This window comes from Acipenser ruthenus, chromosome 4 (genome assembly GCF_902713425.1).
Source record: "Acipenser ruthenus chromosome 4, fAciRut3.2 maternal haplotype, whole genome shotgun sequence".
Classification (NCBI taxonomy): domain Eukaryota; kingdom Metazoa; phylum Chordata; class Actinopteri; order Acipenseriformes; family Acipenseridae; genus Acipenser; species Acipenser ruthenus.
Window position 1 is genome coordinate 40,677,716 of NC_081192.1, and position 17,410 is coordinate 40,695,125.

Below are 17,410 nucleotides of genomic sequence, written 5' to 3' on the forward strand. Positions count from 1 at the left end.
CCATCAAAACATTTTTTTTTTGTATACATATTTTGCACATGTTTTTCATAGCTGTTCACAGTTTGTCATAATTATTGGATCAGGTAGACTATTTAGAGCCGACTGAAAGCATGTTCTTCATTGATTACATTTTTAATCTTTAAAAAAAAAAGTTTAATCATATTTCTGAACATACTTGGTAAGAGAAATTTCAGGAAGATGAGGACAATCATTTGGGGAATATGTTATCAAGAGGTAATTAGTGAAGGGGACTATGATCATTTTAAATAAACGCCCCTCCACTCATATGCCTTTATTTGTACGTTGGGGCTCATCTAGGGTGTATTTGATCACCTATCCTCACTCGTTAGCTTGTGACTGCTGTGCCATTTTAATACGGTATGTATGTCGACTTGTGTTCCACTGTGTCATATGTGTTTGCTATATTCTGTGACGAAAAACACACTTTTGAAAAGTAAAATGGTCAAATTGGTAAAATGTAAATTGTACTTTTGAAATGTACATGGAATTTTATATCGCAATAAACTTTAAATAATATACATTGTACTGTATAATGTGTAATAATAGTTGAGATGCTTGAAACACATACAAATCGACATGACCTGTTTTGCTTTATTTTTAGATTTATACGTGTGTGCATGGTTTGTGAACATTTATGAATTTAAGTATAAACGCCCGCAAAATGTAAACAAACGCTTATTAAATTACCGGTACCGGTATAATACTTTGATATAATATGTTGGTAACAGAATGTCAACATTCTTAACTAGTATTGTCTTCTTAGATTGGGGTTTGCTTTTCAACTAAAGATTTAAGCCAACCTGTACTGTTTTATTTCTTCACTTTTCATAAAGGTACACTGTCTCTTTAAGAACTCTCAGTCTGGGGTGGCGCTTTCCTCTGCAAATGCTTCTGGTATTAATAGTGTTGGTGTCTTGAAACTGACGTAATCCTTGAAGTCTGAGGTCCTGACAAGCGATAACATTTCTGATAAAGAAGTGAGCTCACTGCAAACTAAACTCCTTTTTTTTTTTTTTTTTTTTTTTTTTTAAACAGACCCTGGCGTTTATGATTAAACACAGTCACTCCGATCTCACTGGATAGGAGCAATCAGAAATCTCTTAACCCCCCTAAAACAATCCGAGATCAACAAACAAACAACAGAAAGACGGTTCATGGCTCAAGCCAACGCTCCACCATCTTTCACCAGACTGCAAAGATTATTTCCATTTAATCAACAGGTAAGGATAAACGAATCAGAAAACGCAGAGAAGGGAGCAAACAATGTGATGTGAATTTATATTAGTCCCTGAATGCCGATCTCTTAGAAATGTTATGTAATGTTGGGGAGCGCTTGGGGATTTGTGAATCAGTTGTGAGCTACTTCGCTAAGAAAAAAGAGCAGGGCTTCTCAGATTTCACATGGCATTTAGGTTTTGTTGGGTCAAATGCATGATGAGAAATTGAAATTGGCTACTTGCAACGTTCAGTAGCCTTAAATCGGAAGATCACATTTAGACGAAGAGGAAAAACATGATTTCCAGTAGGTTTGTCTAGTTTTCTTTTCTTCTTTTAAATGGCTGCGAAACATTTACTGGGACGCACAATTGTGACAGATAAAGTTTTGAAAGTGTTTTTAAAAGTAGTTATTTGAATATTTAGTCCGTGCTATGTTGGTATCAAAGTCGTACATTCAAGTGATTTGAACTTGTTTTACCAGTATTTTAGTGCGGGTAGTTGACGAGGAGAAGGGAAAGTAGCAGCTCTAATACATCAATGTTGATACTTTTCTTACAAGTGTTTTTTTTTTTTTTTTTTGTGAAAAGTTAATGATCCATAACAAGACAATGGAACGTGGCTGTGATTTCTAGTAATTTCGTAAACTTAAATTTCTGATGTGTTATGCATATATGCTGAATCAGTTGATTCGTTGTTATATCACATATAGTTATTTTGTTGATATTATAACGTAATACGATGTAACCGATTCCATTGTAACCGGGCATGCTCGTGTGCGTTTTTTAGTCATATGCGTGATAATGCAGTCATTACACAAACTACATTTGTGTGTTTGTGTGAGTACTTGACTAAAAAACAAAACAAATACAATCACCCAGAGTGGTTTGAGAATACGTAATATTAAAAATGATTTGAGTTCGTCTTGTGGTTTGAATCGAATGATTTAACTTGTAAAAAAAAAAAAAAAAAAAAGTTTGCTGCAGACATTATTGATTGTCTTCATTCCTAAGTTTATTTCTGAAGTTAGCGGGAGGCCATTTGGTAAACATGTTTTTTAAACACTAATTGTTTAAAAACTATAAGGAAGCCCTTTAATGTTCTCTGCGTTGTCGATGCGGTTAATGGAAACTGACAAGCAATTCGGCGCAATGTGATTCAGTAGTAACACACAAAAAAGTTTTCAGTGGCGTGATTAATCAACACGTACCTAATGTGAACTTTTATCATTGTTGTATATTTTATTCTACAATTGTGGGCTATTGTCAAAGTGAAAAAAGCAATAAGCGATTACTGTATATAGCTACAGTGTATATAGCTATATCTATCTATCTATCTATCTATCTATCTATCTATCTATCTATCTATATCTATATATATATATATATATATATATATATATATATATATATATATATATAAATAAAATTAGGCTAATGGTATGCTTACAGTCTGAATCAAGTCTGTGTCTACTTTTGCCTTTTATCTAGGCATTTATAGTGTAGCCTACGTTTAGTGTTACTTTTCTAACAGCTGTTAAATAAAATTATGTTGACACATTTCAAGTCTTATGCAGACTAAATTTATGTACAAACTTATTGGGGAACGTGTGCCACTTTTCAGTTTATTTTAATCAACCACCAAGTACCGTGCTTGTATCTAGTCTAGGAATATTTTTAACCGAATATGACACAGAAATCCCGTGTTGCTTGTTCCAGTAGATGAATTACAGTATTTCCTGTAAACTGTGAAACTGACAACACTGTCTGGAAATGATACAGCGCTTCTACTCATGAACGATCTCCTTATTGTTGGTAAAAGTTTGTTAATGACGTGGCTACAGCAAGCAAGCACATCTCATCTTTAGAAATACACATGTGGCTTTTAACTTCGATATCATAAAACTACAAGCAAAACTTAATTATCACCGATATTGTAATGTTTAGTATAGTTTTATGTCTTCTTTGAGTATTTCCATGGATTTTGATCAAACAGACTAACGTTTTGAAATGTAAATGAGTTATTCTGCTGCTTCTATTTGACTACAGATTTTCTACATGGTGGGAATTTTATGGCTGTCAAATGAATTCAGGTCTCATATTAAATGATATGTGTGGATTGTGTATTGGGGAGGGGTGTGTGTGTGTGGGGGGGGGGGGGGGGGGGGGTATCTTTTATAACAATGGGACTCATAGCTTTGGTGTTTACTCGAAACTTCTAGATAACTTTTGGACCATGCTTTGTGTTGTTTGCACCAAAATGCAGCATGCAATCAATTACTTACAAACTATGTTATAATGTAAAAATTTGAATAGGCGGAATTCATTTTACAAACTAATGCTAATAGGTACGTCAATGTGTGTGTGTGTGTCTATATATCTATCTATCTCGATGCGGTTTGCTGGCTTCTTTTTCTAAGTGCAAGTTTTGGACTTGTTAGCACCAAACAAGTCTTTTTTTGTCTTAGGCAGCTGAAGCAACAGGTTACTGAAATAGTTGGCTTTTTCTTAAAGGTCTGCCATTTTAAATATTCACTTCAAAAGTATTATTATTATTATTATTATTATTATTATTATTATTATTATTATTATTATTATTATTATTATTATCAGTAGAGGCTGTTTACAGCCCTATAGATTTTATTAGAATTCCTGGACACAGGTTGGCACCTCAGATAAACAAGCTCATGTGCGCTTCATATTGTAGTTATTAATGCATTTAACATTGGGGTCCCCACCCATGTTTAATTTAAGCCTTGATTCTGACTGGCACTGAATTTGCCCACTGAGAAGTAAGCCCTCTGATTTAGAAGCAGATATCATGGAATTGAGCAGACCAGTCCAAAATGTTTATTATTCAGTTATATTACACCATTGTTTAAAAAACAAAACAAAAAAAACAACAGTGATTTATTTTTAAATAGCTCTATACTAACATCCACTACTGCATTAAAACTGCACTAAAACTTAAACCCTTTGGTTGTATCACATGGGGTATTTTGGAGTTATACATCGAGTTAATGTGCAAATGTATCAAACTGATCAGGTGTAATTTACATGTACAAATGTGGACATGGTGATGGTCCAAGACACTTATAATCCATGTTAGTAAGTTATTTTAAAGAACACTGATTGTAAACTAAAAATTCCTCTTATGAGAACAAAGCTGGATCAGGCATGTTTTGTATACATAGTCCTGAATTCTAGAATCAGTTACATGTACCAATTAACATTCAAAATGTAGCTTCACTGCATAAATTAAAAACAACAACAAAAAAAGATTCATTATAATTTATTTTTTTCAATGTATATGTACACTGACCAATGAGAAATGTGTGTCCCTCTTGAAAACAAGCTTGCTGTGCCAGCTTAATGAGGGTTTCCCTTTGTGTTCAAATTAATATAAAAAATCATTGTTTTCAGTGTCTTAAGTAATATTACATATGAGGTTTTTTTTTTTTTTTTTTTTTTTTTTAGAAAAATCATTCACAGCCATTAGTTAGCTCAGTTTTTGTTCCTTTTTTTTAACAGCCAGCTTTACAAAGTGGATTACTGGCAAATGGAATACAAATTTGGATGTGAAAACACTTGGTGTCAGTTGCAACGAACTAAAAGGAGCTTACTAACTGGGGATGATCCCATGGTTAATACGGAGGACGGTAATAAACTAGTACGCAAGTTAATACCACTTACAACGAACTAAGCAGCTCAAGATCAGAGGCGCTGGAACAACTTTTATAGTGGGGGTGCTGAAAGCCATTGAACAAAACTGTAACCCTTTTATATGGTGGAAGCCATGCAAAGCCAGGGATGCTGCCATTCCCCCAGCACCCCTAGTTCCCGTGCCCCTGCTCAATATAGTCCCCAGCTGCGTATTAAAATGTTTCTCAATTGCAACGAACCCAAAGTAACTGCTGTTGCCCTCTAGAGGATACTAAAACACGTTACAAAGTTAGTCCAGCAATTTTTGTAGACTAAAGACTTGTGGTATCGTACTAATTGGAACAAATATGAAAAATCCCAAAATGTATTACCAGCTTTTATGAAACAGAACTATTCATAACCAAAAATTATTTTAAATGATCTGGGGAAAAAACAAAAAACAAAAAACATTTGCAACAAATCCTTATTCAACTTAACATAGGCATATTTTATTAATAATAATAATAATAATAATAATAATAATAATAATAATAATTCCAGTACGACTTTCCAGTGTCTCTATCTTCAGCCTCTTCCACACATTTTTTAAATTTGCTGCTGTACCTGGCCATCTCCCAGGGAACGCGGTATTAAATCTGCTTACAATTGTGTTACATGCAGTTGTGTGCTGCAGAATTGCAGTGGAATCATTTTGGCCATCCTCCACAGTTTCAATAAAATCTTTTAAACACTATGAAACAAAGTTTTTGCTCTATTTGTATAAATTTGCAAACGACTACTGGCCATCATTGCTTTCGTATGGATGTACTGAGATATTAAGCTTTTACCTGAAATATGTAATTACATTTCTGATTCGATTTACACCTTTTATAATCTACAATACACCTTTGGTCCTATAAGTATTTACTTTTGTGCGTAAATACATTTTCCGTACATCATTTTCTTAAGTTAAAAAAATGTAAATTAAAAAACAATAATAATTAAGATGTTAGGTTTCTTAAAAAAAAAGATCTTGCAATGAAAAATAACACTCTTAAAATATAATTAGCTGGAACCAATCACTCAGATTTTGAGCCCCATCTTTTTTCGTTGCAATTGGTACTAAGTTAGTACGCAGCTGGGGATGATCCTATGAGAGTACCGTATTAGGTAGTACGCAACTTAGTACACAGCACTGCACTAAATGTACAAGTTTGTTGCAATTGACCTATGGTGATTTTCCAGCACCCCAGTATATTTGTTATTAATGATGTTGAGCGTTGATTTGATTGATGAAAATTTAAGGCGGGTCAGCTCTGTTGCTGTGCTAGTGTCTCACACCTTAACAAATGTACAAAATAAATTACAATTTTAATGCGTACCAGTAAAAATGTAATTGAACAGAAAACACTTTGTCTATTTATAAACACACATACATGTGTCATTATTAATTTTGCCCTGAAATATCCAATTCTAGGAAATAGCTCAAGAAACAAAAGATCCTTTTAAAAAAAAAAAAAAAAAAAAAAGGTGGTACTATTGCTTTAAAAAAAAGTTCCATTAAAAGTTTTTGCAAGTGGCTAGACACCTTCCCTGGTGGTTTAGTTTATCCAGGCAGGAAACTTTCGATTTTTTAAAACCATCTGACGTAATGCCAAAGTTTGCTTTGAAAAAAACAGACAGCAGTAATTGGTAGCCTTAAACTTTTAATAACGCTTTGGATTGGTTTTGGGAACCAAATGGGTTGTTTTTTCAGATTCAGTAAAATGGGACTGTGGTTGGAGTAAGAAATGGCTGGTTGATGCAGTTATTTTTATTCTAGTTTTTAAATCTGTTATTTAAGTCCTATCCTGCTGAACAGTGTTGGGTTCCTCCAAAAGCTCTTTGTGATTGTCAGTGCATTTCAGGCTACTGCTGCTTGATAGTTTTGACAACTGTACAGTCCTCTGTTGTTACACTTAATGATGCAATATCCTTTTTCAAATACAATTTTCAATGACCAAGGTTCTTAAACCCAAAGCAGAATTGGCCCTACTGTTTAAATCCTCATGGGTTTGTTTTTTTTGTTGCCTGCCTTGCAAACAAAGTGGCAGGAAAACTACCGTAGTTCATTTTCAGCTTGAAATATACTGCACTCATTAGTCAAACGAAACAACAGTAAAACAGAGGTGAAATTCACTAAGCCTGCAAAGCGTCATTTGAACATTTTATTCTGAAATGAGAAAAATACCTATTTAAGTTACAAATACCCAATTTAAGAATTTAATTAAAGGGTTCTTAGTAGTTTATTTCTAGCCTTGTAACAGTAATGAGTGTTTTCTCTTTTTAGAAAAATAGTGCTTATGATACTTTGAGTTAAAAGTCATTGTCAATGTTCAACCCTTGTTTCTTTCTTCTTCCTCTTTGCCACTAGGTTACCACGATTCAAAAAGCTGCTGTATGATTGTTTTGTATACTTATGTCCTGAAGAGGATTATTTTTAGAATGCTGTAAAAATGCATTGGATATTAAAATACATGTTGCTGAAACTTTTGTCTGCTTGCCTCTTAGCTTCTTATAGTTTTACATTAGGATTGCAAATTGTAGGGAGTTATTATACTTGTTGTAATTCCAGTCATTAGACCGGTTTATATACATGCTTGGTTCAAAATACAAGCCACATCCTTCACAGTCATTCTGTTGCCTGAATTGACAATCAGGCTGGTTAGGAAACAAAATCGGATGTAACCTCCCTGGCATCTGTTGACGGATGAAGTGGTAGCTGTCTTAAAAAGTAATCGTGTTAACTTGCGGGAGATATTGTTATATAGACCTGAAAGAAAACTGCTGTTTTCTTAACAGTGAAATTGTAAATGAACATTTTGGTTATTGGCTACTGTTGCTGTCTAGCAGAGCCAGGCACTGGAGACAGTAAAGTTCATACAGGGCTCCTGACCAGTGCTGTAATTTGTCACAAGCTATCAAAACCTCCAGTAAGCATGTCTGCTTTAAAATCTCAGCTACTGGAAGATTACAGTTATCCCAGTAATTGGTTTGCTGTACAGTGTTTAAATGCATGATTTGTGGACTTTAAAACTAGTTTTGTCTAAAAGTGGTTCCCCTGAGACATTCTTAGATGCAGTTGCATACAATTAATGGTCAATTGTTGGTTGAAAAGTTTCAATTCAGGTAAGCTATAGCGTTCTTCTTTTAAGTTAGATAAGGACAGATAAGGTAGGTAAAATTCAAATCGTGTGGAAACACTTTGAGTCATCCTTAATACTGCAATAAAGTTCCTGCTTTTCGAATTAGGTTACTATTTATGTATCGTCCATAATTTAAATACTCAATCATAAAATCTGATAAAACTAAAGAAGGTTGTCTGCCAGACTGAGACATTTCTTTAGTTTTACTTGGTTATGATTTACAACTTGGCCTTTTCTGTTTGTGACATACAAACAGATACACATGTGTGGATAAAAAGGCACATAGCATTTCTTATGTTAAATTTGTAAAGTTTTGTCTTTTGCTATTCTATACTTAAAAAAAACAAAAAACCTTTTAAAGCAGAAGATACAAACTGAAAATCACAATATACAATGAAAAACTGAACGCCAATGTGCAAGTATTTATGAACTATCTTCTATAGGCAAGAGCAAGCAAAACAGTACCTCCTAATTGGTTAAAGGTTTAATGGAAAAAGTTACTACAGTGACATCTGGCTGTAAGTGACTTGCAGTTTTGTAATGGGAAGTCTGTATAGTTTTCATTGTGGTACAACCTCCAAACACATTTATTTCTATCAATTATTCCCTCCCTTTTGTAAAATAATAAAATACAGCATCTGGTCATGGTAATGATCACTTCCTGTGTGGTGTGATTTGAGAGTAGGCCTATTACTAGCGATTTCTGAAGGAATTGCCTCCACCTTAACCCAAAATATGATGAAGTATATAGATGTCCAAAGCAGGTATAGACATATTCTAAATCACATACAAAGATAGTAATGTCAAGATCTATAGGACCACTAAGTGAACCAGCAAGCGAGAGCCTTAACCACAATGCATTCGTGGTTTTAGAGATTTTTGTAACCTCATCTCATCTCACCGACAGCGGACAAAATCTGAAACAGCAGTGGATCACACAACACTCCCTGTTACATAACTAATAATAAATAATTGCACAGTCCAAGTTTATTGATTATTATGTTTTAACTGCTGTAGTTGAATGAATTCTGTATAGTTTTATTTATTTTGTTAATGAGTACCATGTTGGCGTATCAGCATTGGAGTGCCTCTGTTAAAAACAAACAAGGAAAAAATCAAAAAAGTTACTTCCAAATGTGAAGGTGCTGTGCCCATTTGTCAGAAAAAAACAAAAGACATTTTGAACAGTGTTGCCATTGAAAGCAGCAGCTATTTCTTTCTTTTTACAAAACCAACATGACTGCAAAATTCTATTTTCCTTCTTTTTCTCTTTTAAATATGTGGATGAAATTAAGTTAATTAGAAACAAACAATAAACATAACCCCAGGAACTGAGATAGGGTGAGTAGAGGGCATTTTGCATTAAGAGGCTAAACTTTATTGATATATATTTTTTCAGCATATGTCACCTCAAATCATTTTGCTTTCAAATTGGAATAATATTATTGTGAAAGAATATAAAAACAGACCTTCTTGTTAACCACTATAAAGAAGCTGTAGTACAATATGTAATTCTCATAAATGAATGCGTAATAACTGGCTTATGAAAACAATAAACATTCTGTTTTGGGGTACAGGGTTTAATGTAATTTATACTGAACTTTTACATTTAATACATATGTTTAATAGTTTTTATCTGCTAATTAAGAATAAAATATTTAAAATGAATCTTACACTCATTGAAAAGTGCAGTTCTAATACAAATGCAAATGCTTTAACATGTACAATAAATCATACAGAAATATTGTATCTTTTTAAGGTCCCTAGACCTAATATTATTCTTATTAACTAACCACCATGGAAGGCTAAAAAGAAAAATTGTAATCTGAGCTGCAAGTATTTTTATTTTTTTTTCTCAGTTACATTAGAAGCTTCTGTTAATATTCAATTTCAAAAGCTCTTGCTTTTCTTTTCATGTGTTCCTGAAACGCGCATGCCCAAAGTTGTGCGTCCCGTCCATCAAACATTTTAAAACAAACGCTAATAAACTCCAGGGATGTGCATTTTGGTACATTTTTTATGAATGTTTAAACTCTATGGCATGTAGTAGTTTAAAAAAAAAAAAGTCTGTCTGTGTATAGATATACAGTACATATAAACACTGGCACACTTTTTTGCTTGTTATATATACTAACAGTAGACTGTTCCCATGACAACGAGACGGGATTCTAAGCACTGTTTGTTGCCTTCATCTACTTGTGTTTTTATAATTTTCTGCATTCCAACAACATCGCCGTGTCTTTTAAGCGAAGATTCTTGAAAAACTGTACATCCGTGCGTATGTTTTTTTGTTTGTTTGTTTTGTTTTTTTGCCCAACAGCTCTTTCACACGCAGTACATCTTGCCGTCTCAATAAACAAGCCAAGGATACCTCATCTCCCATTCAGAATGTTTTTTTCGTTTGTGTTTTTGTGAATTACTACTGCTTGCAACTGCTTTGGTCACTGTAGTACTCGCAGTCAGAAGTAGATGGCTGAGATGCAGATGAGCAATCTTCTTCATGAGAATCCCCTGAAAAAAAAAAATTCAGATTGACTTGCTGTTAATGTACACTCTGCACTAGGTATTAATTTTTATGCTTAAAAAAATCTGTAAGTGCATCTCTGTTGAACTAGTGAGGAAAATAACAAAAGCACAATGTTAAATTAGATGACTGCAAAAATTAAATGCGAGTTAAAAGTAGGATTGGGGATGAACAATTCACGTAATTTGTCAGCTTTGTTTGAAATAAAATTAAATGGACCAAAATTAGGCTCAGGCAAGATATGAAGGTAAAAGCAAATGTTGTTTTGCAATTAACAGCTTTTTCTGAGTTTAATTATGAAATAGAAGCAGCTAAATTTGCCACCTGATTGTGTGTGTGTGTGTGTGTGTGTGTGTGTGTGTGTGTGTGTGTTTGCATATTTCTTAGCAATATGGACCTTTATTAATATGGGAGATAACACATTATTTTTTTTTAAAAATACAGTACATGGTGAGATACTATCGTATTCATTTCCACTGTTCATTGCGCTGCTAGGAACTGTAACCAAACTATTCTAATAGCATTAGTGTGTGTACGCATTACGCCCGACTAAACATGAAACGGTACTTCAGTGTGGACACTAAAGTTTGAGCTGGATTAATTAAAAAGTTTTTTGGTTCTCGAGATCAGTTATGTAGTGTGGACAGGGCCTAAAAGTAAATATCCTTAATACTTCTGGCAAAGCCAAATATGAGGCTTATTGCTGCCACCTACAGGACTGGAGTGTACCTTAATCAATGCTGCTATATTGTAGAACAGTTTTTTTTTTAAAACAAGCAAGTATTTTACAGTCATTGCTGCAGTGTAGATTACCACGAATATGCATTCCGTGCGTCCATTGAACGCAAAATATTTTTCCCTCCAATGGATTTTTTTTGCGTCAAGGACGCAAAATTTTGCGTAAACGCGACCTCTACTTATAATTTTTTTTTATTGTGAAGTACAGCATACGTTTCTAATCTTTGCATCTTGCATTGATAGCATTATGATAACTACTCAGGGGAAGAAATATACCATTGTTCTTTTTGGAATATTGTTTTGTGAAACAGACAGAACATAGCTTGCTAGCTAAAAGTGCTTTGTGAAACAAGCCTCTGATTACTATTCTGTATTGTGAATTAAGATTTTGTTGAGATTTATTACTAATATTAAGGGGGAAAAGCTGTAAAATAATAATAAAGCATAAAAACTGTGTCTGTAAAAAGAATGATTGTTTTCAGAAGCACAGTGCTTTCAGTTGCTCAGCCATGTTGTTTCATTGCAGAGTACCGGTCTGCTATGTATTTTCTGTACCTTTTCATAATTCTATTCAAATCATGAAGGGTTTGAGAGTGAGGCTGGCTAGTCTGTGTTACTGTATCTTAACACCTATTATGGTAAACAGAGGCACAGAGCTATTTCAGTTCCCCACTGATGCACCATAGTTTGAACATTTTATTGTTTGTCTTTTCAACATGTTCTTGAACTTCAAGATAGCAGATAAAATATATATAAACAGTACTTGAAAGGAAATGTAAATATTTATAGACTTGCAGCTAAACTTATCTGATATTGTACTTATTTTATACACTGTGAGAGCTGTATGAGTTGTTATGCGATTAACATGGTTAATACTTTCAGTACAAGTTGAAAACGCTGCCAGCAACATCCCACAGAGAAGGTTTAAGGTGATAATAGTGTTGTCCAGGGTGAATGGATAAAGTAAGAACACAAAAAAGGAACAAAAACCTCTCAAATGTTGAAACTCAGGTTTCTTAAACAAACAGTTTTGAAGGGAAGTCAACTGAATTGCTTAAAATGCATTCTTTTTTTTAAATCTAAGTTTAAAAGTTCTTTAAGTAAAATAAAATACATGATAGATCACCTGTGTTTTCCTTTTCACTGTTCGTGAGTCAGAAGGGCAAGGCTCTGAGGCAATAAAGTCTTTTTTTGTTTTTGGTATTGTTAAAGGCTGGCTTTAGACAAAAATATGTATAAAAAAGTGTTTACACCAACAAGAGACCATGTCTTGCATTGTATAACTTATCAGAGGTAGTATATCAAGACTGCTGTAACACAAGTACTGTGCAAGGTAACTCAAGTTGGTGCAAGAAAAAGGTATTCAAAACCAAAATCTGGAATTCAGCAATGAAACTAAATGAAAGTACTGTAGCAAAATTGTCTGCATATGAAAGTACAAAAGTCTTTGACATGGAGTGTAATACCTTTATAAGTTTACTTCAAGTTATTCTGTAACATGATTATCAACACTATAGTCCTGATTTATCGAGGATTTTATGCAAAATACAATATGCATCTTTTTATGTGATAGTTCACTAAGCTGGTCCTCAGTGTAGTTGAGTTTTGTCTGGGGGTGCCCCAAAGCAGGGTAGCAACCTTTGCCGGACATCAAACTGGGTTTAAATAGGGGCTCCAGTTAATTTAGCAAGTGGCAGCCCTCATATCATTTACCAAGCCTGCATTGTGTACTTAAATGTATGTTTAAATGCCAGGCATACAGCAGGCTATGTATTCATTTAAGAAGTCACATTTTTATCTTTTGCTTTGAAAACAATTAATAAACAGCAGCTATACTGTAGCGTTTATCCTCTTTATATAAATTATTTAGAGTAACAGCTCAAAACAGAAAAATAAGTGGTTTAAATGATGTAGAATGAATACAAGACAAATCTGTCTATAGTACATTTGTGAAATTCATTTAGAAAGGGATTTCCTTCCCAAAGAACAAACAGCACTCTTCATAACTTTCCTTGTACTCAAAGGCAAGCTGCCTGTTTGTGACACTTTTAGTTGATGTTCTGAATGCAGAATCAGGCACACTATAAAGCATGTCAGAATCCTAATGCTAGCTTCCCCAGAAACATCTGTTTCAATAGTGAAGTCTTCTGTAAATGCACTTCTCACTGAATAAGCCTGTGTTGTCATTATAGATGCTGAAAGGTTGTTTTTTGTGATTTAATATGAACATCTTAAAACAAGAATAAACAAAATAAGTTGTTTGTAAAATGATGAATAATTACAATTTTTTTTTTCAAGTCTCTAAAAATCTTTTCTGTATCTGTTATTTTTATTATCTATATCCAAATCCCTGGTGTCCAGTAAAGAAGTCACCTATCCATCTGTCCTGTATATCCAGACGTCATCAAGGTATTTTCTGAATGAACCATGTGATATACAACTATCAAGAAAAAAATAAAAATAAATAATAGTATAAATTGAATATGGTTGTGGACACGGCAACTTTAAATTGAAAAGAGGCTGGGTGTTTAACAATATAAACACATGTGACCCAGTACTCACCCTAAACTTGTTTAAGCATGGTGTGCAGTATATTTGGTTGAAATTCTCCCCTACTGCATCTCCCTGGGTTTAATGGGATGCATTTTGAGCTATGTTGTTCTGTTTTGTAAGGCACTGTAACCATCCTTGAGGGAAGGGCACACTCAGGGGGAAGCAGTAGGCTACTGGGAGTCATAAAAATCTCAAAATAATTGTTTCAATTATCAAGTGGGATAGAGGAAATTAAATCTATATTCCTGCTGCAGGCAGTTATTTAAAACGGTTTAAAAGTCCTTTAAATAAACATAGCATGGTTTTGAGAGTATAAACTCATTTAGAATTTTGCAGTTAAAAAGTCATGAATGGAGAAGTCACTGTTAACTCTAAACTTGTGTTATTTAAATATTTTTAATTTGATAAATACATTGTGTTATGTATTTCTTCTTGACTGTTGTTAAAGAAACAATCTCGAGTAGTTTTGTGAATTTCAAACGTTATTTAATAAAAACAAATATGCAAATATCTTATGTTTATGCACTGTTACATCATACTTTAAATTAGAGAACTATTTACAAAACATTTGTTATGTGTGATGTCTGTTTCTGTTTTTCAATTTGACCACGTTCAATCTATAAATCATAAACAATAAAAGTGCAAATATATAAACTAATTTGCATAATCATTTTAGTTGGTCACTTCCATAAACACATTGAAGCACATATTTGACTTCCAATGGTTCTTCTATCCCCTTTTTTGTAAACCTACAAATCCAAAAAGAAAATAAGAAAATGTAAAGGCTGTCTTTTGAAAGATAGAAAAACAGGAATAAGCTTAAGCAAACAATATTGGAAGGATAATTAATAAAACTTTACAAGGTCTATATCAGGTCTCAAATGGGACATGACAACTTTAAATAGCTTAGAGGATTAGCAGAGAATTCAGAGGAGCATCCATTAAAAATTGAAACACCATCTTTAAAAAGTTTGAAGAAACATTATGGCTGCTATATAACAACTTGAAGCTATTAGGAATGCTGTGTGAAGAGACCTGAGCCACGTTTACATTCACGTGAACCTTTAAGCCTTTTGAAGCTGTGATCTGTGCACAGCGACCGATCTGTCTTATCACAGGAAGTGTTGCGGAAAGCAGTTGTTCTCTCTTTCCCCAGTTCCCAGCATGTGTTGATTAACGACCGTGGTCTCCCAGAACTGATCATTTAGATATGGTTGAAATGAGAAATGAACATATACTATAGGAACGACTGAAAGAAATCTTAACAATACTTTCAACTTACTTATAGACGAGGTATCTGTTTTAAAAATGGCAAACTACCAGGAATCAGTTGCTTTTTTTTGGGGGGGGGGGGGTAACTTCAAAATGTTTCCAGTCTTTACAGTGATTTGACCATTCAAGTTTTCATATTATTTAGCACCTACAGTATTGTTTACTCCAGAATTATTAGGCTTTTGCTCTGAGCGCACTGTTTTTGTTTTTCTGTTATGGAAACTGAAATATTCCCAGTGTCCATTTAAAGGCAATAGTAGCATTAACTATTGTATTCCTCTGTGTAAAATGTGCACTTCAGGAACATTTATTTCATCAGGCACATTTTGTTATGTGCACACAGAATTCTGTCAGTTTTCTGAAAAGTAACTTGTCTCAAGTCACTTAAACACAGTTTTTAGAAAACTGTTATAATTGGATTACCTCAAGTAAATAACAGTCATTTCAAAACAGCACTTATCAGAACATAAACATTGTCTAATTGTTTGTAAATATTACGATTTTAGCAATTATCAAGGCTTTAAAAAACAAAACTAATTTGATTAGTCGCTTTATTTTCACTTTGTCTCTGACATCCAGCCAAATCAGTGAATATCCACTTCTTGTGTAGCATGTTTTGAGATCTCCTCCGAAACTTTACACTCATTTAGCAGCATTATATGGCAGAAAGTGAGTTGCAGGATTAATGGCCGTCACTTAAATGAAAGTCTGGAAAACAAAGCTATGGAAAAAATTATAAGGAACCTGAAAGAAGCATGTTAAGCACCATAAATCTGCCACATTGCTTTTCAGTGCTATAGTTTGTAATGAAAGCAAATTGGGGTTTCTAGTAATTTTAATAATTACTTTGAACAGGATCACCTATTGTATAACCCGAAAGGTTGTATTTATACAGTAACTCACTTTTCAGGTCATCTACAGGGATTTTTTTTGTTGTTGTTGTTTATTGCAGTTTCTTATTTTCTTAAAAAATCCTATTAGCTAGTCACAAGTAAAAAATAAATGTACTGATGCTGTCAGTAAATAGTCTGTATGTATTTTTGTTTACGACTGTAAGTCGCCCTGGATAAGGGTGTCTGCTAAGACATAAATAATAATAATAATAATAATAATAATAATAATAATAATAATAATAATAATAATAATATGCAGATTATCTTAATATGCTGTCATTTGCAATGATTGGTACCTTTGTTCTCAAACTGGCTTGATTTATACCAATTAGGAATCTGCAAACAATTAATTTTAAAAGTATTTTAGAAGTGAATATTAGCTTTCTTGTTGTGTAAATATTATCATCATTCCGTGCCTTTCTTTAGAGCAAAAAGTACACGTTGTTTAGAAACCAGTATTTCACTAAATTAATGAAACTGAAAAATATCCTGTAGCAACTTCATAAGTGAAGCGTTTTTTCCCTTTAATAATTATAGCATCTTGACATCCAGGTAATGTAGTATCTTACTACTTGCATATGTGTGGCTCACAGACCGTACATTTCAGGGTCATTTTAATCTTTTTTTTTTTTTTTTCTGAGACAGTATTCTAGCTTTTCAAGTGAGCAGAAGTTTCTTGGCTCAGTAGTCACCTCACACTATGGGAATGACATCACCAGCATGCTGCACAAACAATATTTAAAAAAAAAAAAAAAAAGTTTCTTAGTTTTAAAGACATGACAGCAGAGACATGGTATGTGCCAAACACCCAGTATGAGCAATCAAATTAGTATAGGAGGAAAATGACACAAATGAATTGGTTTCCATGCAAGAACTCTGCTTTGGGATATTTCTCTCAGCCTAGCCAGATGAGGCTTTGAACAACATCAACAGATATGTTATTGGATTTCCGAAGCACTTTAAAATGTTACCCCTTTATACGCTCTAGTCAGGACAATAGATAAGAGACAATGCTGTTTGTGCCATTCCTTGTAGTGAAAAAGCTAGTGAAATGGCTTAATGTAAGGAAATGGGAACCTTGACCATACCACCATATAAAAAATGTTTATGTGCTCTAAAGGGCAGCCTTTATAACGAGGTAGCACTATGAAGGAAAAGCAATGATAAATTGTGTTGGGCATTATACATGACTCCTCAAACTACATGCAGGGACCACTAGGGAAAAGACAAAACAGATGTAACTGAATATAGAGTGTATTGATTTGGACAGAGAATCCCATAGTCGGAGGGCTTTACAGAAAAAAAAGCCAAAGAACCTGTGATCTCATATCCTTTTTTTTCACAGAAACATGGCATGTTTTTTTTAAA

General features: G+C 33.6%; 1 protein-coding gene across 6 annotated transcripts in view; it reads left to right on the top strand.

Annotated features, from left to right (window-relative positions):
* Window positions 1-323: 323 nt before the first annotated feature.
* LOC117399374 (zinc finger transcription factor Trps1-like) overlaps window positions 324-17,410 on the top strand; it is a 128,440-nt gene continuing 111,353 nt past the window's right edge. For 2 of the 6 annotated variants that reach the window (XM_059022376.1, XM_059022380.1), the window contains exon 1: window positions 1,340-1,543. In XM_059022376.1, coding sequence (XP_058878359.1) covers window positions 1,534-1,543 — 10 coding nt within the window. In that variant the 5' untranslated portion in view covers window positions 1,340-1,533. Of the gene's footprint in view, window positions 379-1,044; window positions 1,242-1,338; window positions 1,548-17,410 lie in introns of those variants that run through there. The other 4 variants (XM_059022378.1, XM_059022377.1, XM_059022379.1 and 1 more) reach the window with 4 other exon arrangements.